The 23,049-nt window shown below is 34.2% G+C and overlaps 17 protein-coding genes and 3 pseudogenes across 20 annotated transcripts, besides 1 other annotated feature; 10 read left to right on the top strand and 10 right to left on the bottom strand.

Moving 5' to 3' along the window:
• Positions 1-568: 568 nt before the first annotated feature.
• Positions 569-19,478: a mobile genetic element.
• Positions 1,473-1,610, top strand: TVAGG3_0821610 (protein of unknown function, DUF4106 family; the record flags this gene model as incomplete). Its single annotated transcript, XM_051248053.1, has 1 exon — positions 1,473-1,610. A coding segment is annotated over one exon (138 nt), but the record flags the coding sequence as incomplete, so codon positions are not given.
• On the top strand, positions 1,643-2,100 carry TVAGG3_0821600 (uncharacterized protein; the record flags this gene model as incomplete). The annotated part of the gene is made up of 1 exon (XM_051248052.1): positions 1,643-2,100. A coding segment is annotated over one exon (458 nt), but the record flags the coding sequence as incomplete, so codon positions are not given.
• TVAGG3_0821590 (protein of unknown function, DUF4106 family) lies at positions 3,620-4,074 on the top strand (the record flags this gene model as incomplete). The annotated part of the gene is made up of 1 exon (XM_051248051.1): positions 3,620-4,074. A coding segment is annotated over one exon (455 nt), but the record flags the coding sequence as incomplete, so codon positions are not given.
• TVAGG3_0821580 (uncharacterized protein) lies at positions 4,401-5,198 on the top strand (the record flags this gene model as incomplete). The annotated part of the gene is made up of 1 exon (XM_051248050.1): positions 4,401-5,198. The coding sequence occupies one exon, from the start codon at positions 4,401-4,403 to the stop codon at positions 5,196-5,198; it is 798 nt and encodes a 265-aa protein (XP_051083525.1).
• Positions 5,227-5,709, top strand: TVAGG3_0821570 (uncharacterized protein; the record flags this gene model as incomplete). The annotated part of the gene is made up of 1 exon (XM_051248049.1): positions 5,227-5,709. The coding sequence occupies one exon, from the start codon at positions 5,227-5,229 to the stop codon at positions 5,707-5,709; it is 483 nt and encodes a 160-aa protein (XP_051083524.1).
• On the top strand, positions 5,827-6,469 carry TVAGG3_0821560 (annotated as a pseudogene). Its single transcript has one exon. A coding segment is annotated over exon 1 (643 nt).
• TVAGG3_0821550 (uncharacterized protein) lies at positions 7,306-7,755 on the bottom strand (the record flags this gene model as incomplete). Its single annotated transcript, XM_051248048.1, has 1 exon — positions 7,306-7,755. One exon carries the CDS (start codon positions 7,753-7,755, stop codon positions 7,306-7,308), a length of 450 nt encoding a protein of 149 aa, XP_051083523.1.
• TVAGG3_0821540 (protein of unknown function, DUF4106 family) lies at positions 7,792-8,431 on the top strand (the record flags this gene model as incomplete). Its single annotated transcript, XM_051248047.1, has 1 exon — positions 7,792-8,431. A coding segment is annotated over one exon (640 nt), but the record flags the coding sequence as incomplete, so codon positions are not given.
• On the bottom strand, positions 8,812-9,393 carry TVAGG3_0821530 (KilA, N-terminal/APSES-type HTH, DNA-binding family; the record flags this gene model as incomplete). The annotated part of the gene is made up of 1 exon (XM_051248046.1): positions 8,812-9,393. A coding segment is annotated over one exon (582 nt), but the record flags the coding sequence as incomplete, so codon positions are not given.
• Positions 10,993-11,403, bottom strand: TVAGG3_0821520 (organellar and viral DNA polymerase type B; the record flags this gene model as incomplete). The annotated part of the gene is made up of 1 exon (XM_051248045.1): positions 10,993-11,403. One exon carries the CDS (start codon positions 11,401-11,403, stop codon positions 10,993-10,995), a length of 411 nt encoding a protein of 136 aa, XP_051083520.1.
• TVAGG3_0821510 lies at positions 12,042-12,360 on the bottom strand (annotated as a pseudogene). Its single transcript has one exon. A coding segment is annotated over exon 1 (319 nt).
• Positions 12,425-12,975, bottom strand: TVAGG3_0821500 (organellar and viral DNA polymerase type B; the record flags this gene model as incomplete). Its single annotated transcript, XM_051248044.1, has 1 exon — positions 12,425-12,975. A coding segment is annotated over one exon (551 nt), but the record flags the coding sequence as incomplete, so codon positions are not given.
• TVAGG3_0821490 (uncharacterized protein) lies at positions 13,966-14,304 on the bottom strand (the record flags this gene model as incomplete). The annotated part of the gene is made up of 1 exon (XM_051248043.1): positions 13,966-14,304. One exon carries the CDS (start codon positions 14,302-14,304, stop codon positions 13,966-13,968), a length of 339 nt encoding a protein of 112 aa, XP_051083518.1.
• Positions 14,640-15,014, top strand: TVAGG3_0821480 (uncharacterized protein; the record flags this gene model as incomplete). The annotated part of the gene is made up of 1 exon (XM_051248042.1): positions 14,640-15,014. One exon carries the CDS (start codon positions 14,640-14,642, stop codon positions 15,012-15,014), a length of 375 nt encoding a protein of 124 aa, XP_051083517.1.
• Positions 15,151-16,011, bottom strand: TVAGG3_0821470 (uncharacterized protein; the record flags this gene model as incomplete). The annotated part of the gene is made up of 1 exon (XM_051248041.1): positions 15,151-16,011. One exon carries the CDS (start codon positions 16,009-16,011, stop codon positions 15,151-15,153), a length of 861 nt encoding a protein of 286 aa, XP_051083516.1.
• Positions 17,043-17,195, bottom strand: TVAGG3_0821460 (uncharacterized protein; the record flags this gene model as incomplete). Its single annotated transcript, XM_051248040.1, has 1 exon — positions 17,043-17,195. The coding sequence occupies one exon, from the start codon at positions 17,193-17,195 to the stop codon at positions 17,043-17,045; it is 153 nt and encodes a 50-aa protein (XP_051083515.1).
• TVAGG3_0821450 (uncharacterized protein) lies at positions 18,257-18,592 on the top strand (the record flags this gene model as incomplete). Its single annotated transcript, XM_051248039.1, has 1 exon — positions 18,257-18,592. One exon carries the CDS (start codon positions 18,257-18,259, stop codon positions 18,590-18,592), a length of 336 nt encoding a protein of 111 aa, XP_051083514.1.
• TVAGG3_0821440 lies at positions 18,651-19,062 on the bottom strand (annotated as a pseudogene). Its single transcript has one exon. A coding segment is annotated over exon 1 (412 nt).
• A 972-nt stretch (positions 19,479-20,450) lies between the features above and the next one.
• On the top strand, positions 20,451-20,777 carry TVAGG3_0821420 (uncharacterized protein; the record flags this gene model as incomplete). The annotated part of the gene is made up of 1 exon (XM_051248038.1): positions 20,451-20,777. One exon carries the CDS (start codon positions 20,451-20,453, stop codon positions 20,775-20,777), a length of 327 nt encoding a protein of 108 aa, XP_051083513.1.
• Positions 20,778-21,034: 257 nt separating this feature from the next.
• TVAGG3_0821410 (uncharacterized protein) lies at positions 21,035-21,310 on the bottom strand (the record flags this gene model as incomplete). Its single annotated transcript, XM_051248037.1, has 1 exon — positions 21,035-21,310. One exon carries the CDS (start codon positions 21,308-21,310, stop codon positions 21,035-21,037), a length of 276 nt encoding a protein of 91 aa, XP_051083512.1.
• Between the last annotated feature and the right edge of the window lie 1,739 nt (positions 21,311-23,049).

Here is a 23,049-nt window from a genome sequence, read left to right as displayed (position 1 = left end):
CATGAAACGCGTAAAAAATAGAGACGGAACGAAAGAAGAAAGGTTTATGAGTCCGGATGACTTAGATAGGGAACTTTTTAAAAACGGTCTCGGAATATATGAAATGCCAGCAGATGAGGTACAAGAAACTCCACAGGAAGAAGTTCAGATACAACCAGACATGGAAGAAATAGTTCAGCAACAACAGCTAGAAGAGCCTGAAGGAAACGAACAAGTCCTTCCTTTGGAAACTAACTTCACAGAACTAGATGAAGATTTGGAACAGCCGAAAAATCTTGACCCTCAACAAGTGTATGCGGGGAATATGGAATCTTTCCAAGAGTCTAAGAAAAATTCGGCTGACATAGTAGAAGAATATCGAAAAATGTTCGCCGACATACAAAAGACTCCAACATCAGATGAAAATATTCAGCATAGAATGGAAGAACTGAAAGAAAGTGTACGCAAATACAACAATCCTTTTTACTTACGACCATATAACGTTCAATCTTTGGCTGAACTCGGTGAAAATAAAAGGTTAAATTTCAACAAAACATATAGAAATGAAACATTGTTTAAAGTTCATTCAGAACCTAACCAATATGGAAACAAACCTACTTTTGTTTCTGCAGACTATGGAACTACAATGAGATGGGGTCATAAAGCTAATCCGGATAGGTGGTTCATAAACTTACAACCACAATTCCAAGAAGTTGTAGACGCAATGGAAGTGAATGGTGAACCAGATATAGCTGGTATTTTCAGCGCGGCTTTAATGCCATTGAAAGATATGAAAGATGCAGATATTTTGAACCAGTATGAAATGAACATGGCTGATGGAAATATAACACCTGACGTTCTAAAACATTTATCTCAAAGAACTACACAGAACCATAAAGATGGTATATTTGGTGAAGAGTTTAGAAAGAAAGTTAGGGAGATAGAAGGAAGAGAACCTATTGTACATGACCTTGCAAACGAAAGTTTGCAAAATGTCATAAAAACTTACTTTGCAGACAATGAACCGAGAAGGGATGAATATTTAAGAAAACTCAAATGGACAGTACCAAATGAAATGTTAGTATTGAAAAACATGTTCCTTGACAAAATAAAACCAACTACAGAAATAAATGACGCAAGACTGAAACATTGGGTAAAAGCTTTCCCATTCACAAAAGATATTATTGGTAACATGGAAAGAAAACCAGAATGGCTACAAAAACATATATTTGGAAACGAGCATATTCCATATGGACAAGCTCTGTTTGAAGAGCTTGAACCGGAAACTCAGGAAAGAGTCATGCAAACAATACGCGAAGACTCAAATACAAACTATGGCAAAATCTTTCTAGGATATAGGTTACCTGAGATGGGCGACCAGAGCCCAAAGGCAAAAAGGACATGGGAAATTTACAACATACTAGGTGAACATGAGGCAAAGATGCAACAACTTGAAGCAGAGGGCAAGTTACCAAAAGCGACACCAAAGAAGAAGAGTAGAACAAAGTGAAAGTAGTGAAGAAGTAACTTCATCTAGTGAAAGTAGTGGCAATGAAGGAAAAAGAAGAGTTAAAAACTCAGTCAGGAAGAAAGTAAAGCTTGGTACGAGTGGGTTCTATTATGACATATAAATCCAACTATTCTATATTTTTACCCATATGAAATGTACGCCGCTCAGAATATAACGCCAACAGTTTTGGATGCCATGAACGGAAATGTTTCCGAATGGTATAACGAATGCGACAATGCCATTAGAAGGTCAGAAATAGTTCCTGGAACTTACGAATATACAACTGCTGTTTCTTATGGAAATGTAGGTGAGTTTGGAGAAGGTTCTTCAACAACAGTAGATATTGCTTGCGACAGGTTTCATATTATTTCTATTGACAACTCATTCTTATACGTGGAACAAGACATTGAAATAAAACCTTCTGCCAAGTTGTCTGACAAGAAAGGTTGCAATGGAATTTTCTATGTCGGATACCAATATGCTCCAGAAGTTTTCATGGGATATAAGATATATTCTAACTCTGACTTAGTTCAAACAGTAACATGGGCAAACTATGAATGGTTCGCTTTGAGAAACTCAGTACAACCACAAGCTAGAGAACAAACAGACCAGTATGCAAATATTGAGAAAATAAGAAGACTTGACCCTAACGTTCCAGGAGTTTATGTTAACCTTTCTGGTTCAGATGGAACTGCTGCCACTAAAGTAAAACTGAAACTTAGAGTTCCTTTGTCATCTTTCCTCATCTTCAGGTTTTTAAGATACTTGCCAAACTGGGCAGGAAAAATTTCTATCGAACTTACTCCAAGCAAAAATAACTTAGTCATTGCACTAACACAGACCCATTCAGCATTACTATAGCTGGAACTGGTGGAGCCAAGTTCTGTGACTTTTGCAAAGACAAAGTTGACTTAGACTTTGGTTTCTCAAACTTCAACAATGAAGTAAACTATTATTAATGCTGCTGGAACTGCTTGGGACCCAGTTAAGTTCACATGCGAAAAATTTGAATGCAAGAGAATAGAAAGCAGACTTGCCGTTATATGTTGGACCCAGATATTTCAAATGCTTTAGCTGCCAAATATATTGCAGTTCCACTTATGTTCCCTATACACCAAATATCTGTCAAAGACTTTGCAGGTGAAGTTGGAAACCAAAGTGCTGACCCAGGTGCAAGAACAGATATTGCTTTAACAACTGCAATGAAACATGCAGATACTATGTTTGTACTGTTCAGACGAACTATAAATGACTATTCTTGTTTCTACAACCCGGTATTAAATATCATATAAACATAGATGGCAAATATTATCCAAGAGAAGAATATTCTACAGTTGAGGATATGAGGTCATACAACTTGACATTAGATGCTATGAACTTTAACAACAACTTCACAACAACCATTAACCCTGAAATGCAAAGTTCTATTATGCCATATGTGAAAGTATGGACTCATACAGGAGGTCAAAAAACTCAATATACAAATGGAGACCGTTCAAACTTTTGGCTTGGCATTCCATTTGCTGACTCAGAAGACTTTATGGGTGGTATTTCAACTGTTGGTACAGTTCAAATACAATATACTGGTGACAGAGACGGTCCAGATGAACTGAGAGCAAAGAAGTTTACAAAAACCAATAGCACTTTTCACGGAAGATGCTCTTTTGAAGATTCGTTCGATGAAACCTGCTGGGGCTCCTCAGATTGGCATAACGACAGCTTCCATCGAGCAGATTTTGGCAGCAGGTCAGTAAGTTGTTCTTGAACTGACTTCTCTCCGTCAAATATTGACAGTACGCCAGTTTTGACATAATATTGTAAGATAAACTTTCCTTTAGAAATATCTGTAAGTTTTGTTGTTATATTTTTGTCTGCTTCAAGAACTTTCACCATCTCGGTTATACCAACTTTCTTTGCTTTATGAAAATATTTAGGTTCAGCAAAGACTGCTATTCTATAACATTTACCATTGTTTGTATAAAGAACTATTCTGTCAATGTATTTGTATTGTTTGTGTGTGTAAACTTTGTTCTGCTTCAATTCGAAGAGATACTCGAATACGTCCATCTTTTTATTCTAAGTAAAATGTCATTTCCGAAAAATAGAAGCGTGAGTGTTTCAAAAGGTTTAATGGCGGTGGCAGATGTGAAGTTAAATTCACCAACTCAAACAAACAGTCAAAGTGTTATTGTCAATGTCAAAGACAGAGATGTTGAAGTGGGGAAACCATACGAAGACGAAGATGGTATAACAATTGTTCCTGTAAAAGAACCAACATATCCTGAAGTTAGCAGAGACTTAAGTTCTGTTGCAGATATTCGAAATGACTACCAACAACTGAAAGACAAACTTCAAACTCAGGAGAAGATTTGTCAAGCTTTAGGTATAATGTTAAACTTGGTCGAACACAACCCTGTAAAAGTGAACTCATATGTCATTGCACCTCATGAAGTTTTGAAAGAACTATTGAAACTTTTGACAGAGGCAGACGATATAAACATCAAAGAAATAGAACCCGACATTAGTTGCTGTGGTGTTTCATATAATGTCATTGACAAGATATACGTTATGAAAGGAGGTGAAACGTTGAACTTAAAGTATAGTTTCCCAGACGTTATAAAAATATTTGACGACCACAACATTTCATTAAAATTTATTTGCTAAGTAAAAATGTCAAAACTTCTTGAAAGATGTTTGAAGAAAAATAATATAGACTTTATTTCATGTAAAGGACTTTACACACTTTTGAACGATATGAAAGACCCTGTTTTGTTTGTTCGTGTAGACAAAGGAAAGTTCTATGTCTTTACAAAATATTTGAACTTCTTAGACAGAGAACTTCAAGAAACGCCATGTGAAAGTTTAGATGAAGTTCTTCTCCACTTTCAGAAAAACTTTTAAATATATATAAATGGCAGAAGACATAATGGTTTATACTATTACGACTAAAAACCCCGAGTCATATAATTCTATAACAACAAACTTACAAAGTCCTCAAGGACGATATTGTAAACTAACCTTAAACACAATGACGACTAAAGCCTGTTTTGCTCTTTTGACACCAGAAGACTTTATTGTTGTGAATGGTAAAAAATACTCCTTTGAAGATACTTACTCAGATATACCACCAACAGGTTTTGTTGACTTATTTAATACTTTAAGTACGGGTGTAACATGTGCTGCAACTAGAGCAGGTTTCATTATGTTTGGATGTCCGACTGAGTTTACTATAAACGATATGAGCTATAATACAAAACTTATTTCTGGTTTTTACTACCAACAGTTTCCTATAACAGGAAAAGGTGTCATACAAGGAATGTCTATTCCATTGACATTAAGCACACCAATCTTATATATTGTTTCAAACTTAGGTTCAAAGTGTTATTCGAATGTCGACAGAAACTATTATGACCAAAAGATACTTATGCGTATAAACAATACTTTCTCTGCTGGTTTGCCTATTGTTCATTCGAATGCAGAATTTTCAACCTTAGTGAACTCAAACACTTTGGCAAGTATAACGTTGACATTAGTTGACGCAAACTTTGTTCCTGTAAAACTTTTATGTCCTATGTATTTGTCAATGACGGCAGAAAGTTTCGAATTGGAAGATGCAACTGGTGAAAGTATTGTATTACAAGAACAACTTCAACAACAAATAGCTCAAGAACAACAAATGCAACAAATGGAACAACAAAGTCAAGAATAAAAAAATATTTTTTTTTATTTTTATAAAAATGTACAGAATAGATGTTTCAGATTTTTATGACTTCCAAGCATTCAGAAATATGTGTCCATTTAGAGACTATAACAAAGCAGTCGAGAATTTGAAACGTTTAGTCATTTATGTTGACTCTGCCCCAGAATGTTATGTTATGAAAGAATGGGATGTAGTCTTTAACAAACCTAAAGCGACAATAGTTTCAGAACAAGAATGTAGACAGAAACTTAAGAAAATAAAAGTCGTACAAGTTGGCATGAAGATGTTAGATGCTTGGGATATCTTATTGTCAAAGTTAGAAGATTTTTCAGTTCGAGGTATAAAGTTTTATACACCTTCTCCAAACTTCTATTCTATCTTCACTGGATATAAATACGAACAAGTAGAATGGAAAGAAAATATTATAGAAGCTTGGTTAGACCATGTCAAAGAAATTATATGCAATGGAAACGAAAAGGTTTATGAGTATATCTTATGTTGGTTTGCAAACATCTTATAACATCCAAGTGCTAAAAATGAAACTGCTCTCATTATAATTGGAAAACAAGGAACTGGTAAGAACACATTCTTTACAGATATTTTGTGCAAACTGTTAGAGGGCTATTCGAACCCTAATATGACAAACTTAGAAAACATCTGTGGCAAGTTTAACTCCTCAATAGAGAATATGAAACTTATAGTATGTAACGAACTTCAAAGTATAGATACAACAAAAGTTTTAAACTCAGATGCTTTGAAGAGTCTTATAACAGACAAAGTTGGAGTTGTTGAAAGAAAGTATAAAGACCAAAGAGTTTGTGAAAATGTTGCAAACTTCATTATGGTTTCAAACAATGCTGTTCCGATGAAGTTAGAAAGTTCTGACAGAAGATATGTAGTTGTCAGAACGTCAGATTCTCATATGCAAGATACAGAATATTTTGACGACTTAGCAGAAACTTTGACATCTGACTTTTACAACCACTTGTTCTCATATTTCATGACATTAGATATTTCAAAGTTCAATCCAAGACAAATTCCACATACCGAAGAGAGACAAACATTGTTAGAAGCAAACAAGAGTGTATATGAACTGTTCATAGATGAAACTGACTTTGAGTGTTTAGATGAAAGGTCATTGTACGATTCGTATAAACAATATTGTCAAGAATATGGTTATATGACAGCGTCTAAACGAACATTCTTGGCAAATGTCAAAAGTCTTTTAGATGTTCAGAATGGTGTATATACAAAGAAAATTTTTTATGAGTAAATTTTAAAAAAAATATTTTTTTATCCGATAGAAAAGATGACAGAAAAATTAACTTTTTACATAGCGCCAGACCCTTCTTGCCCACATCTTTTTAAGCCACAATATATAGACATAGAACTAAATAGAGAAAGCGAAATTCTACAAACAGAAGAAACATATAGAGACTTAGATAACGAAAATGGATATGCGCTATTCTGGTTAGATTGTCCTTATGAAATGTATGAAAAAAAGGCTTTATATGAAGAATATAGAAAATATTGTCATGAAAACGATATAAGACCAAGCTCTAGAGAAAAATTCTATGCTGGTATAAAACATCTTTTCGAAGTTCGGAATGGCAAATATAGAAAGAAATAATTTTTCTGAGTAAATTTTTTAAAAAAATATTTTTTTATCCGATAGAAAAGATGACAAAATTCATCTCAGTAAACAAGTACATGTCAGGACTTAAAGAAGAACTAGACCCATTCACATATTTGAATGTTTACTTCTACCATTTTGAAAAGTCTTCATTCAGCAAAGTTTGGAACATCGAACCAGTTAAGTTTGCTATTGTGACTAAAAATGGTGCGAAATTTGAAGACTTATACATTGACGGTTTGTTAGCAGTCAAAGAAAGTTTTGACAGAAGGTTTTCAAACCTTAAAGAAGGCAAAGCATACAAACTTGTTATACCTTATGAACCAAAGAAAGCAGACGACTATGAATATTATGAGTCTAAGATAGTTGAAGTTCAAGGTAAATTGGGTAAAAAGATTTTAGAGTCTAAGCCAGTGTTTGCTCCTAAAGAGGAAGAGAACATTGACATTGACCCAGAAATGTTCTAAAAATAAAATTTTATTTTTACATGTCAAATTTCTTTTTCTCTGGAACTGGTTCAGGTTCTTTCTTCTCTTCTTCTACTTTCTTTTCTTTCTTTTTCTTCTTCTTTTCTGGTGGAGTTATGTCAAATTTCTCAGAACCATATTTATGTAAAAGTTCTTTGTCCTTTAATAGCTCATCTATTCTGTTTTCTATTTCATCTTCAAGAACAGCGCATGTGTCTTCTTTGCATTCTAAGAACTTTTGTTGGACTTCATCTTTCCAATCGGTGTCATCTCTGTCAACAAGTCTGTCATTGACAAATTTTAAGACTGCTCTGCTTAATGTTTTATGGTTCTTGTCATATTCCCAGAAACAGAACTTTAGAACAAATTCACCTTTCTTGTTTACACTATGTAAGATTTTATGGTCGATAGATGTTTTGCTGTCGAAAAGCTTGTCTCGAATATAGATAGCGAAATCGCTAGACATTTTCTAAAAGATAAAAATTTTAATTTTTCTAAAAATATGTTAGAAAAAAAGTTTGCTGACATTGACAAGAAATTTGAGAATGTTTTAAACAAGAACAAGAGGAAGTTAGAAAATGCTCAGATAAAACCCATACATGACAAGTTCTTATTTGCTCAGAATGGTATAACAGGTCTAATTGCACCACCTGGGTCGGGTAAGACTTTCACTTATCTTAAAATGGCTGCACAACAACAAGAACTAGATGAGAAGAACCCATTCTATGAGTTAGTTGTTATTTGTAGTACTTCTGGTCAATTTGACCAAACCGTCAATTCGTTCAAAGATATTATAAAGAAGTCTAAGTTAGTATGTATAAAGGATACTGAGTTGTTAGATTGGATAAAGAAGTACCAAAGAAGGGTTTTGAAGTACAATGCTATAAATGAGTATATAAATTCGAAGTTTAAAGACCCAAATGAGGAAATGCAGAGAATATTAGAGAAGAAACACTTCAGAAACAAACAGAAAGAGATAGAATACATTTCGAAGAAATTGCAATCTTACGATTGGAAGACTTACCCTCATAGATGTCTTCTTATCTTAGATGACTTTGCTTCTCATCCTTTGCTTAAGAATAGAGAACAAGATATGTGTCGAATTCTTAAGAAACTTAGGCACTTTAACATTTCAGTCGTAATATGTGTACAGACAGCAAAGAGTTTAAGTAAGGATGTAAAGAGAATACTTACTGACATTGTACTTTTCCCCGGATTGTCCGAAGACGATTTCATGGAACTTATGAAAGAGTCCATGGCAGGTAAGTTTGACAGACATGAACTCTGGGAGAAGTATAAAGTCATACAAGACCCTCATACTTCTTTCAGAATTCATATCTACGCAAACAAAGTTCAAATTGTAAAAAGTCAAGCGTAAAAATAAAGAGTTCATTTACTCTGCTTGTTTGAAGTTGTCAAAATACTCTGTTATTTTTTCCTTTAACAATGACAAATCTTCTTTGAATGTAAGAATTGTACAACCTTTAATATCATAGTGTGTTTGAGGTAACGTATCTTGAACTATTTGTTTCACATCTTCATTTGGGGTCATTGAAATCGGTAAGTTTTCGCGATAGAACCAATTTCTGTCAGATTTGTAAATCTTAGCAAGGTCGTAAAAGCTTTTGTTGTTTCTTCTGACTAAATGCAACATAACCATATCTCTGTCTTCTTCATTTTTCATCTCTTCAGTATAAATCATATACTTATAGTTCTTTTCCTTTCCTTTTGGTACCGAACGTGGTATTCTTTTCTGAATGCTTTTGTCTTTTGCTTCAATGACTTCATCTTTTGCTTGAAGTTTCTTTTCCATCTCTTCACGTTCTTGTCTATGAATTTCGTCAAGAAGTCTGTAAACATGCCATGCATAACGAGGCGAAGCCCACATTGCAACTGCATTTACTAAAAGTCTATGTACATAATATCCTCTTAAATTTATTGGCAAATTTTTACGATTTTCATGTGTTTTATGCAAGACCGAAAAAAGTCGGTCTAGAGAAATTTCACTCAAAAGTTCTTGTGTGCTTTGGTTTTTGAACCAGTCGTCTGCGTGTTTAGTGTCTGGAGCAAAACATGCTGTCAAAATACTTTGCATTTGGTACATATCGTCTTTGACCGAACGAATGAGACGGAGTTGTTTGTTAAACTGAATGTACTCATATTCTTCATTTATAGCTTCATGGACTATAACTGTTGTTGTGTTCTCTGTTGTTGACATATCTGTCCTTACATACAAAATAAAAAAATAAATAAAAATAAAACTAACTTTATTTTTTCTATCTTAAGGAAATTCATGATTTTCATAGAGTTTTGGCGACTAAGGTTTCTTACCTACTCGCTGTTCTTCACTGTTTTCATACGGAATCTCTTCTCTCGGTTTTCCGAGGGAAGCAATCTTATGCCATTTTACTCAGATTTTTGTGCTGAATTCAGCAAAAATATATTTTAGGGTAGAAGGTTAGATCTAACCTCTTTTCTCACCTCTTTTCTAACCTCTTGAATTTGTCATGATTTCATCGTAAATGATTTGTCAAGACTTCTTCGTACATGCTTTGTCAAGACTTCTTCGTAAATGTTTTGTCAAGACTTCTTCGTAAATGTTTTGTCAAGACTTCTTCGTAAATGTTTTGTCAAGATTTCTTCGTAATGAGCGTAAATCAGACAAAAATAATGTTTAGGTGAAGAGGTGCGATCTCACCTGTTTTTTCACCTGTTTTTTCACCTCTTTTTTTCACAACCGTTTTACATGGTAAACGTTATTTTTACATTATGACACGAAGTGAAGGTTTGCACTTCGTCAAAAATTAGCGTTATTTTTACATTATGACACGAAGTGAAGGTTTGCACTTCGTCAAATTTTATAAAAAATTAGCGTTATTTTTACATTATGACACGAAGTGAAGGTTTGCACTTCGTCAAAAATTAGCGTTATTTTTACATTATGACACGAAGTGAAGGTTTGCACTTCGTCAAATTTTATAAAAAATTAGCGTTATTTTTACATTATGACACGAAGTGAAGGTTTGCACTTCGTCAAAAATTAGCGTTATTTTTACATTATGACACGAAGTGAAGGTTTGCACTTCGTCAAATTTTATAAAAAATTAGCGTTATTTTTACATTATGACACGAAGTGAAGGTTTGCACTTCGTCAAATTTTATAAAAAATTAGCGTTATTTTTACATTATGACACGAAGTGAAGGTTTGCACTTCGTCAAAAATTAGCGTTATTTTTACATTATGACACGAAGTGAAGGTTTGCACTTCGTCAAATTTTATAAAAAATTAGCGTTATTTTTACATTATGACACGAAGTGAAGGTTTGCACTTCGTCAAATTTATAAAAAATTAGCGTTATTTTTACATTATGACACGAAGTGAAGGTTTGCACTTCGTCAAATTTTATAAAAAATTAGCGTTATTTTTACATTATGACACGAAGTGAAGGTTTGCACTTCGTCAAATTTTATAAAAAATTAGCGTTATTTTTACATTATGACACGAAGTGAAGGTTTGCACTTCGTCAAAAATTAGCGTTATTTTTACATTATGACACGAAGTGAAGGTTTGCACTTCGTCAAATTTATAAAAAATTAGCGTTATTTTTACATTATGACACGAAGTGAAGGTTTGCACTTCGTCAAATTTTATAAAAAATTAGCGTTATTTTCTGACTTTCACAAAAGACCAAAAATAAACGCTTTACATGTATTTTTCAGCAACTTCGTCAAATAATTTTATAGCTTTATCTATCTCATCTACTTCAAACGTTTCTTTACCTTTTATGGGAGCACCATACATTTTCTCAAACTTTTCAAGTAGTTCTGTTTCTGCAGCTCTCATATCATTAGCAAACACAACCTTGACTCTATTGACTGTACTGTCATATCTTTGAGTTATATTATATGTTCTTCCTATCTTATATCTTTTTGTGTTGAAGTCCTTCGGTTTCTGAACGATGTAAAGTAAGCCTTCACTGCAACGTTCCGTATCGAATGAACCATATGTTATGAAGTTATATCCAACAACTGGGTCTAACCATAACAAAACTATTGGTATAAGACTTTTGTCGATGAGATATGCTGTAGTTCCATAGAATCTTACCGATATCATAAGCTCAGGATTTCTTGTCAAAATTTTCTGAGTAGAAGCAATTTTAACCCAGTCCTTTGTTTTCTTTCCAGATGGAGATATAATGTCTGACAAAGAATATTTGTTGTATTTCTTTGAGTATCTTACGTTTAAATCACCTATTCTAACCAATTTGGTGTCATTGTCTATCTTTTTAACTGTTTCAAACTCATTGTTTGACATTTCTGTTCTTACATACAAAATAAAAAAATAAATAAAAATAAAACTAACTTTATTTTTTCTGTCTTAAGGAAACTCATGAAATTTGGTCATTTTTCAGCAAAAATATATTTTAGGGTAGAAGGTTAGATCTAACCTGTTTTCTAACATGGTCTAAAACACACAAAACTCATGATTTTTGGTCATTTTTCAGTAAAAATATATTTTAGGGTAGAAGGTTAGATCTAACCTGTTTTCTAACCTCTTTTCTACCCCAGTTATTTTATAAGCGTTTTACATGGTAAACGTTATTTTTTAAATTTTGTGAAAACTCAACGGTTTGACACATGCCCTAAAAATTATTTTACTCAGAATTTTGTTGCTGAATTCAATAAAAATAATGTTTAGGGTAGAAGGTTAGATCTAACCTGTTTTCTAACCTCTTTTCTACCCCAGTTATTTTATAAGCGTTTACATGGTAAACGTTTGAATTCGTGAGACTCTAAACAGTTTTGTAGCTTCTATTTCTTCGCTGAGGATATCGAATGTTTTAACTATGCCGAAAGTCTCTTTATATTTCTTCTTGACGTCAGATAGAAGGAAATCTTCTGCTGTTGGATAGTTTTTGTTCAGAAATTCTAACATGTCCATTTTATTTTCTACCGGCTTCTCTGCTTCTTTCTTTAAGTCTGCATAGTCGTTTCTCATACGTTCTATCTCTTTGACGGAGTAGTTATATCTCCTCATTGCTGCTTTACATTTAGAACATTGCGGGTTCATTTTTGCGTTATATTCTGAAACCTTACCTGCTAAAACAACTAAAGCGTCAATTGCTCTCTTTAACTCAAAAGCTGCTGGTTTTATCTGTTCATTCCATACCTTACCTCTTCTATCTTTATCTCTTATCTGCCATACACATTCTGCAACTAACGAAACAAAGTTGTCGTAGGTCTTAAACTCCCCAGATTTATATATGTCAGAGATGTTCTTATATAACATGTCGCAATCTTTGTCCATAACCTTATGGTTGCAATGAAATCCTAGAAACTCATAGTTTACCTTTCGTATGAACTTCTTTATTTCTACCGAGTCAGTTGCTTTGACTTCTATTTCATCGAATTCAGGAATAGTGAGTTTTTGTTGTTGGATTTCAGGCAATTTAGGTAAATGGTCGATGAGGTCCTGCATTTCATAAAGATACTGTTCATTTGTTTCATCTTTCGCACTACAGTCTAAATTACTTGTTAAAAGTTCTTGCTTTATCTTCTGGATTTCTGTTTCAAAAGTATATGAAGAAGGAATGAAGCTTTTCATCTCTACTAACATTGACGTAGGATTCATGACTAACGAGTTTGGTGCTGTTGTTTGAATTGTTGTTGTGCCGATTGTTGACATTTCTGTTCTTTTATACAAAATAAAAAAATAAAAAAAAATAAAACTAACTTTATTTTTTATTTCGGGAAAATTCATGAAAATTCAAGAGGGTAGAAAACAGGTTAGAAAACAGGTTAGATCTAACCTTCTACCCTAAATTATATTTTTGGGTCCTTTACACTCATTACGAAGAAGTCTTGACAAAACATTTACGAAGAAGTCATGAAAATTCAAGAGGGTAGAAAACAGGTTAGAAAACAGGTTAGATCTAACCATCTACCCTAAAATATATTTTTGGTCATTTACGAAGAAGTCTTGACAAAACATGTACGAAGAAGTCTTGACAAATCATTTACGATGAAATCATGACAAATTCAAGAGGGTAGAAAAGAGGTTAGAAAAGAGGTTAGATCTAACCTTCTACCCTAAATTATATTTTTGGGTCCTTTACACTCATTACGAAGAAGTCTTGACAAAACATTTACGAAGAAGTCATGAAAATTCAAGAGGGTAGAAAACAGGTTAGAAAACAGGTTAGATCTAACCATCTACCCTAAAATATATTTTTGGTCATTTACGAAGAAGTCTTGACAAAACATTTACGAAGAAGTCTTGACAAATCATTTACGATGAAATCATGACAAATTCAAGAGGGTAGAAAAGAGGTTAGAAAAGAGGTTAGATCTAACCTTCTACCCTAAATTATATTTTTTGGTCCTTTACACTCATTACGAAGAAGTCTTGACAAAACATTTACGAAGAAGTCTTGACAAAATATTTACGAAGAAGTCATGACAAAACATTTACGAAGAAGTCATGAAAATTCAAGAGGGTAGAAAACAGGTTAGAAAACAGGTTAGATCTAACCTTCTACCCTAAATTATATTTTTTGGTCCTTTACACTCATTAAGAAGAAGTCTTGACAAAACATTTACGAAGAAGTCATGACAAAACATTTACGAAGAAGTCATGAAAATTCAAGAGGGTAGAAAACAGGTGAGATCTAACCTTCTACCCTAAATTATATTTTTGGTCCGGGAACAACTTTCTCTCAATTGGAGCTGTGGCATACTCTTTGCGTAAACGGTTCAGACCTTCTTCGAACTCTTGGTCTCTCTTCGATTTGGACTGAGATTGGAATTGCTGGGGTGGAGCTTGCTGGAACATCCAAGGGTTGGGGAAGTAAGGCATAGGCTGAGGAGGGTAGTTCGGGAAGCCTTGTGGTGGGTAGTAACCTTGAGGTGGAAATTGGTAGAAATTCGGAGGTACTTGCTGGAACTGAGGTGCAGGGGCTGGTGCTTTAGGTTCCTCTGGTTTGGGAATGGACTCGGTTGGTGGGACGTGAGACATTCGTTTGTGTCCTGTCGGAAGGAAAAACTTTTCCTGTTGTCCGGAAAAACTTTTCCTGTTGTCCGGAAAAACTTTTCCTGTTGTCCGGAAAAACTTTTCCTGTTGTCCGGAAAAACTTTTCCTGTTGTCCGGAAAAATTTTTCCTGAAGTTCGACCAAAAAGTTCTCAATTTTCGAAAATTTGAATGGTTTACGGACAGACAACTGGAAAATTTTTTCCTGTCGGAAGGAAAAATTTTTTCTGTCGGAAGGAAATTTTTTTCCAGTTGTCGGGAAAATTTTTTCCTGTTGTCGGGAAAATTTTTTCCTGTTGTCGGGAAAAATTTTTTCTGTCGGATGGAAGGACTCGGAATGCCAGAAGGATTTGACGAGGCAGTTTACCTAATTGAAATTAACAACTGCGTAAAAGACTACTTACGCAAGGTCATGAAGCCCAAGGTCAAGTTCACCGCTATTTCTGGAAGGTCTACACTTCAGCTCGAGACTTCGACTGGAATTCCAATTCAAATACCAGAAAACACTCCTTTCGACGACATAAAGCAAGCAAAGAAGGAAGCCATTATAAAGTTCTTTGCCAAGCGTCCTTGGATACTACTTCCAAACAGAGAGAGTCCAATTCCACGAATTATACAAATTCTCAGAGCACTGTTCCACTTCTCAGGACAACCGTTCTACATAACCTCAGAAGGCGACATCCAACCAGTTCAGTAAACATCTCATTTTAACTCACTTTTTTATGTTTTTTGTGAAAGTGTCAAAAATAAATTGTTTTCATGAGTTTTCTACGATGTTAGAAAAGAGGTGAGAAAACGTGTTAGATCTAACATGCTAACATAAACATTATTTTTCAATACTTTTTCAGCACTTTTCCGTAGTTATATATGAAAGACAATTCGAGATAAAAGTCATAGTACAATGGAATAATATGTTGCACACCATTTGTTGTGAACCAAACTTGAAAGTCAGAGAAACTGTTACTAGGTGGTTCGTAGAATTTAGAAGCAAAGTCATAAAAGTCCTTACCAATACATAGAAAACTATTGTTGCTTGAACTGAAACTTGCATGACACATAACATTTTGAGGGTCAAACACGTTTCTATAAACTGTCAAATCTGCTGGTGGAAGTATAAATTGAAATGGACCATCTGGTGGTAATGGTTCGTTCTGGTTTAGTAACCGAAGAAATTGTGCCCAAGAACGTTTGTCTACTTTCCAAAATAAAAACTCTGTATCTCTTGGAGGGTTAATTTCAATCTTTTGAAATGAAACGGTGGAGTTCATCTTGTCATATTCTAGTTTCAGATAGTATGTTCCATTTAGTAAAGAGTCGTATTTTTCTTGAAATTCCCAATAATATTTGTTCATTTGAGTTTGAAAGTCATTTAGAGTTTTCTCAAGACTTTCGTCTGAACGAACTGTAAAGATCCTCATTTCGTCAAATTTGTCTATTAGACCACCAGAACCTTTATACTGCCCATGAAAATATACTGCGAACATAAATGCGTTAGTTCTATTTGAAAACAAAACTCTTCTAAATCCTATTGCCTTTGCATCTGAAGGACTTTGAAGCCAACGAATTGGATAGTCAAACCTGTATATTCGGGATGAAATTTCTTCATCTGAAATAGTCCTACCAGCATTTGTAAAGATATAGTCTAACGGTTTTGTATCTGCTACTTTTGTTCTTTGTTTTTCAACCTGAAGCATTTAATATATGTAAAAATATATTGTTTTAAAATAGTATGCCATTTCATATTTCTCATCTAACAAACAAGTTTCCCAACGGTCTTCTCCAACAAACTCAGCGTACATTTCAAATAAAATTAAAAATGTCACTTTTTTAAAATAAATTTTTACTTCATGCAATGTTCACTAACATCGAAAGGCATGTCCATAAGACGTTCTTCTTCTAACCTCTCTAGTCTGTTTGGATAATTTGCACGTGCTGTTTCAAATCCATTTCGTAGCGAAGACCAGCCAGTTTGTCATAGACTTTTATGGGTCTTCCCTTCCTATATTTAAAATTCTTCGAAACTCTCCAACCATATCTTTGTAACTCTGCTTTTATTCTAGCAGATTTTCTATCCATTCTATATGGGGGCATTTTTATAAAAATAAAAAAATATTTTTTTCTTTACTTTACATAACCGCCTGCTGCCATAAGTCTTTGACGCCAACCATACCAGCTAATGAAGGTTGACTTGGTTTAGTTTGGAAACTAAACTTTGGTTTTGGTTTATCTTCAGTTTTTGTTTTTTCTTCTTCTATCGGTTTTTCGTCACTTTTCGGTTCCTCTGACTTTACTTCACTTGCAGGAACAGTTGTGTTGTCAACATCTTCATAAATATCATATGCCATTTGTTTTTGTTTTTCCTTTCAACTTTTTGTGTTTGTTGTAAAGTTTAGAATATTTCGACTCTAAGTCAATGAGATGTTCTATAATGAACTGTTGGTCAGTGAAGTAAACTTTTCCATCTGTTGTCTCGAAAGCTCCTTCAGACTTCAATATTTTATTTGTGAGAGTCTGTTTCTTTTTTGAGATACTAGCCGTTCCATTTTTATGAAAAGTGACTTTATAGTTAGGGTTTGTATTTCCAGACCTGGCACTTTCTATTATTGAATTTTTCTCTTCATCTGTAAGTTCTTTGACAGGTTTTGACAATGGTTCTGAACTTTTTGTTTGTGGTGTCAAATCTACCGTTTCAACTTCTTCGGTCATTTCATCTCAGTAAAAAATTTTAGTTTGGTTTGTTTTCAACTGGTTGTTGTTGTTTTTTAAGTCGGTCTAAAACTTCCTGAGGTATAGGAAGAACTTGACAAACACGTGGTGTAACTGCTGGAAGCCGACAAATCCATCTTGAACCCATTTGTCTCAATGCTGTATTGTTCATTTCATCTCAGTAAAAAACTTTACATTCCCCACGTTTGAGGCGGTTGAGGTTGGTTATTGTTTACCCACTGTTGTGCATGGTTATATCCTCTGTTAAAGAATCTTTCACCTTGGTCCATATAGTGTCCTGCTTGGTTATAGTAGTCATTTGCTTTGTTATAATAGTTTCCTGCTTGTCTTCCTACATTGTCCATCCATCCTTGAACTTTTCCTCTTGTTTCAGGATTTGGAATAAGATTTGTTGCATCTCGTGCTACATCCCAACCTTTCTGTACAGTTTGTATAATAGGTTGTGCTTTCTCTTTAAGTATACCTAATGTACTCAAAATCTTCCTTCCAACTCCAAATACACCTCTGGCTATTGTTCCCACTGCGGGTAAAAAATCTAGATGCAACTCCTGCTAATGCGCCAAATAAACCCATTTCTTATAGGATAAAAAATGACGAATCCAAACAAGGACCCCTATGTTTCTAAGGCAACAAAAAAAGCACTCATGATAAAAATCTTTAGTTCAACACCAAATGCTTGGTTTATGGATATCTTGGAAAACATTCCGAGAGTTAGAACAGATGGACCACCATACTGGCTAATATTTGTCGGTCAAAACACAAGATACTGTGAAGCCATACCATTATGGTCAAAAATATTTTAGATGTGAAAACTGCTTTGACAATATTCGTTGACAAATACCATCCAACAAAACTGACAATCTGACTGTGAAAGTTCTTTCAAATCAGATGATGTAAAAAACTATCTGCGTTCAAAAATGTAAACCAATATTTCATTGTCGACCAAACCATTCTGCTCTTGGTGTCATTGACGGTTGTATAAAAATGTTAAGAGACTTAAACCAACCACAAGGTGGTGAAGCAAATGAAATGTCATATGACGACAAATATAGACACTTCTCCATGGCAAAGATGAGACAAGTTTTAAAATATTTACAATAGCCGTAAACAAAAAGGTTTGGGAAACCACTCCCCGAAGAAATGAAAAACAACCCTGACTTAGAGAAAGACTATATATTTAATAATTTAGTCAAAAGAGACAAACAAGAAAGAATGCCGGGCTTCAAACTTCAGAAAGGTGACAAAGTAAAAATAGAAATACCTAAACGCGACCCATATGAAAATACTATTGACTATGACAACAATGGGAACCCGACAGGTACTCACATTCGTGTTCGTAAAAATAGAAGAAAGTATACAAGAGAATATTATGAAGTTTTAGGCAAACATGGCAAAATGTACACACTGCAAGCAGAAGATAAAACGACTATTGTCAGACCTCGTTTCAAACTTGTCAAAGTTCAAGGTGGTATACTTTCAAAGACAGTTCCTAACAAATATAAGACAACTCCTGACGAATATGCTAAAGAAGTTGAAAATGACGACTAAGCATTTCTATACCATGCGTAAACTGTCATGTAAGGTGGCATGTAGTCTTTACTTTGTCCCGTTGTTTTGTGTATATCCCGAAACGCGATGTGTATGGTTTCCTCCTCCCTCAGTGTTACTCCAGTAACAATTTATAGCAAACTTAACGTTGTCTTTAACATCATATCCTTTACCTTTGTCATTGCTGACCAATCCCAATATCTATGCTTATGCCAACCTGCTTGAGATGTACTTAAATCTATGTAGTGACTGTGTGCAGGTAAATTTTCACCTGAAATCGTTTTACTTCCACCTGTTTCCTTTGAAGAGTTTGCACAATACAAAAACCTGTCGACTATTTGAGTCCAAGTTCCAAAACCCAGAACTGTTTCTGGTCTGGTAGAGTTCATTGAAACATATAATGAGCCAACCGGGTACATAAGATTCGGCAAAATTTGTTTAAGCACATTGAGTTCCTGTCTTAGATGCAAATACTATTGTCATTAGATATCAAAGTATCTACAAGACTTGTTGCCGGTGGTATTGTTGGACCTTTACTTGGCAAGGTTGTGTTTAGTGTAATATCATCTGCTGTAAAAGTTGTAAAACTTGTATGTGTATGAGTCTTATTTGCTTTCTTCTCTAACTCATCGTTAACATAAGTTTTATCTGCTTTAAGGTCTAAACATCCTGAAACCCATCCTGTATCGGCTTTAGTTTTTAAAATCTTCGATGTCCATTCATGGTACCAGTCAACCCTTTCTTTCATTTCGTTATCTTTTTCATCCACATATTCCTTATCCGCTTTCTTCTCTAACTTACTAGCCACATATTCCTCATCCGCTTTCTTTTCAAGGCTAACGTTTAAGTCTGTTATTTCAGATATAGAATGTATATGAGTCTTTTTAGAATATTCGTTTTCAGCTCTTGTCACTTCACTTGACATTTTATTGTCAACATATGTTTTGTCTGAGTTCAGGATGAGTATGTTCTTTTGTTGCATAAGCATTGTTAGCTCTTTCTTCTTCTTTTGCTATTGCATCGTCTACATATTCTTTGTCAGCTTTGTTGTCAACATCTGCTTTCAAAAGAAGTTCATTTATAGGTTTCTCGTTTAAAGTTCCTTTTTGTTGGATTTATACAGACAGTATTGTTCTTCTTGTCTTGAAACAGAAACTCATCTGTCATTGGGTTTAATGTCAGTTTTAAGTTTCCTTCTTTCAATGACTCAGATATCTTAGAATAGTTTGAAAAGTTTGTTGTGTTCTTATTTAGAGCTTGCATAATGAGTTGTCGGTTGTGTTGTATTTCTCTTATGGAAGCAATATCTTTCGACATTTTTATTCTAGATAAAATATGCTTTCAATAGAAAAAGAAAATTCAAGAGTTGCTACAACTAAACCATTAGATGAACTTTTTACTAATGTCGGTCAAAAGTTTGAGACAGAGACCGTAAAGCATGAAGGCTATCGTTTTGACTACCCATTAAGATGGCTAAGAGACCCATCTGTCACAAAAGCTATTGGCTTTCGTAGAATGAAGTTCATTTCAGAAGCCATACATGGTTTCCCATTTACGGTCGGTTTTTGAAGTTCGATACTATAACAAAGAAAAACGTATGTATGAGAAATTTGAACAGGGAAAACTTTTACAAGTTAGTTTGCTTGTAAACTTAGAAACAACTCTTCAAGCTTTTCAAGAAAAAATAAACGATATCTATATCGAATATGCAAACCAGTATAACATTGACGAAGGAGAGTACCATCTCGATATTATTTATGACAGGAAAAATGCAACTGTTAAAATCAATAAAATAGAAGACCTTGGAGAAAACGTTTATATTTCTACAAAATATAACAACTTGGCATGGTATAGATTTATGAGGATGTTAAATCAGCCTGCAGCATATCCAGTACACCCAGACTTTTATGAAGTCGAAAACCCTAATGGAACATATGAAAATGTTTTCGACCCAGCTGCTATTATTGTTCATGCTTCATTTTCTGGCGCCCAAAACTCTTTCTTATGCTTGGCAAATGACTTTTACGAAAAACCTACAAAGTTATATGAACCGCCGAGTGGAAGTATTTCAGACTTTCAAGTATGGTTTACTACAGATGGAAGAAAAAGAATAATTCCATTATACCATGCGTTTTACTTAGAACTTAGTTTCATATACAACTACTATCGAACGGTAAAAATATAACTTTTTAATATACCGGTTGTGGTTGCCAACTTGACTGTGGTGCAGGTTCAGGCTGTTGTATTACAGGAGCTTGTTCTTCTGGTTCAGGGTCTTTAGGTATAATACCAACAAACTGACCTACTCTTTTACCAATATTTTTGACTCCGTTCCAAATTCCTCTTCCTACGGTTTTTATTCCATTCCATATACCTCTTCCAACATTTCGAAAGAAGTTTTCCTATCTTACTGAAGAAACCCATTTTACTATATGTAAAAATCTAATGTCCGCCTAGTCTCTTACGTTTCCTGTTGAGTTCCATAGCATTCTTTAACTGGAGCTCATACATTCTGTTTCTCCTCTGGTAGAAAACATATTCTGGGTCAACTCCTGTGTTCGCGTCATCTGCATAAAGTTGTTTATATCCCACTTCAGGGTTTGTATAAAACTCTTTCCATCTCATATTTGCATACCATGGTGGCAAACCTAACGCAGCGTCATTTGACATGGCAGTTTGCATTTGTACATCTGTTGGCACTTGACCATAGTTTGCCATTGCAGTTTGTATTCTAACTTCATTTGGAATATTCTCTGGGTTTGGTTGTCCAGGTTGCTGTGCATTCGCTAAGTTCTGTGCGTCCATTTAATATTAGATAAAAATATCTCTTACGAGTACATATACTGAACATTTGCAGGCATTGGTTCATCTTCATATTCTCTGTACTTTTCTGCCACGTCAAATAAATAAATGACACAATGGAAAAAACCTAAAACAAGTAGTCCTATTTCAAACCACATTTACTTACTAATAAAATTTCGTTATTGTGACACTTTCTCCGGTTTATAGGACCTCTCTCATATTCTATCTTGTCATATCTAAACTCATAGTCATGTATGTCCTCTAACCATCTCATAACGGTTTCCAAACCACTTTTATCGGATGTAAAGTAAAAGCATGGATGGTTATGTAAAACGTCTAAAGTTTCTAAAGAGTCTCTCAAAGTCCAGTCTACTTGGTATTGAAAATCCCATGTGTTATAGAACGGCGGGTCCACTATAAAGAAAACATTTTCCTTGTCTTTATATTTTTCATACAAATCTGTCCAATGACATCTCACAAACTCTATACCCTCAATATATTTATCTATGTCCTCTTTGAAAACATTTGTATAGTTAAGATATAAAACTTTTGACATAAGTGTTTCAATGTCATGAACTCTTATAGAACCACTATATAATAGTCTAGCAGATATACTATTCCAGTCTATATATTTGCTTTTTTCAAAACCTCTCTCACAATATTTTTCTTATCTAATGGTATACGTTCCATCTTACCTATAGGTATCTTTTCTTTTAACTCTTTCAATATATTGTTTGTGTCTGGTATATGTTTGAGACGGTCCATATAGTTGTCGAAGTCATTGCATATAATCTTTGAGTCTGGGAATATTGTATGACATAAATGGGATATATAGAAACTTCCACCGAACAAATCTACAAATGTTAGACCATTCGGTAGTTTCTTAAGTTCTCTCAATATAATATCTTTACATCTACTCTTATTTCCAAAGAACGGTAACGGAGGTTTTGTAAAATTCATTTATATATAATAATAAAAATGTTTTTACCCGAAAAGTGACAGAAAAGTGACAAAACATGAAAACATATATAATTTGTGAAAAGTGAAACATTATATAATGTTTTCGACCCAGAAGAAGGCTTCTTCCCAGAAGCAATGGAGGAAGAAGAAGAGTCCTCCGAATTCACACCAGAAGACTAACAATTTTCCGAATAAAAACTTCATTTATACTAAACATCTTCGGGGCTAGAGGGCGCAACGCGCCTGGAAGCCCCACTACCTTTTTTTTCATTATTTAGGGTAATTAAGGTTGCAAAAAGTGGGTTACTTTACAAATGCCGGGGAAAAGAATTTATTGGGGGTACAGCCATGTGATATGAAATGATAACGATAAAATGTAATTGACATGTGATATGATAAAACTTGGTCCATGCCAACAGGTGTTCCTAATGAAATACCTAAAGGATATGTGCCAGTTAAATCTAACTCTCATCATAAAATTGTTCGATGCGCTACAAAAAATGCAGAAGGGAATCAATGTCTACATCAATTTTATTTAGAATCCTACAATGATAATAAATTAATAGCAGACCACACTTGCTATTATACAAAACTTATCGATTTTGATAAAGTTCTCACTTCAAAAGAGAAGGTTCTTCAAGCTATTGAGATTTTTATTGGTTGTAACAAAATTTCCTTTAATGCTATATCTTCTG

The sequence above is a fragment of the Trichomonas vaginalis genome, chromosome VI (genome assembly GCF_026262505.1).
Source record: "Trichomonas vaginalis G3 chromosome VI, whole genome shotgun sequence".
Lineage (NCBI taxonomy): Eukaryota > Parabasalia > Trichomonadida > Trichomonadidae > Trichomonas > Trichomonas vaginalis.
This window is presented reverse-complemented; position numbering and strand designations above follow the sequence as displayed.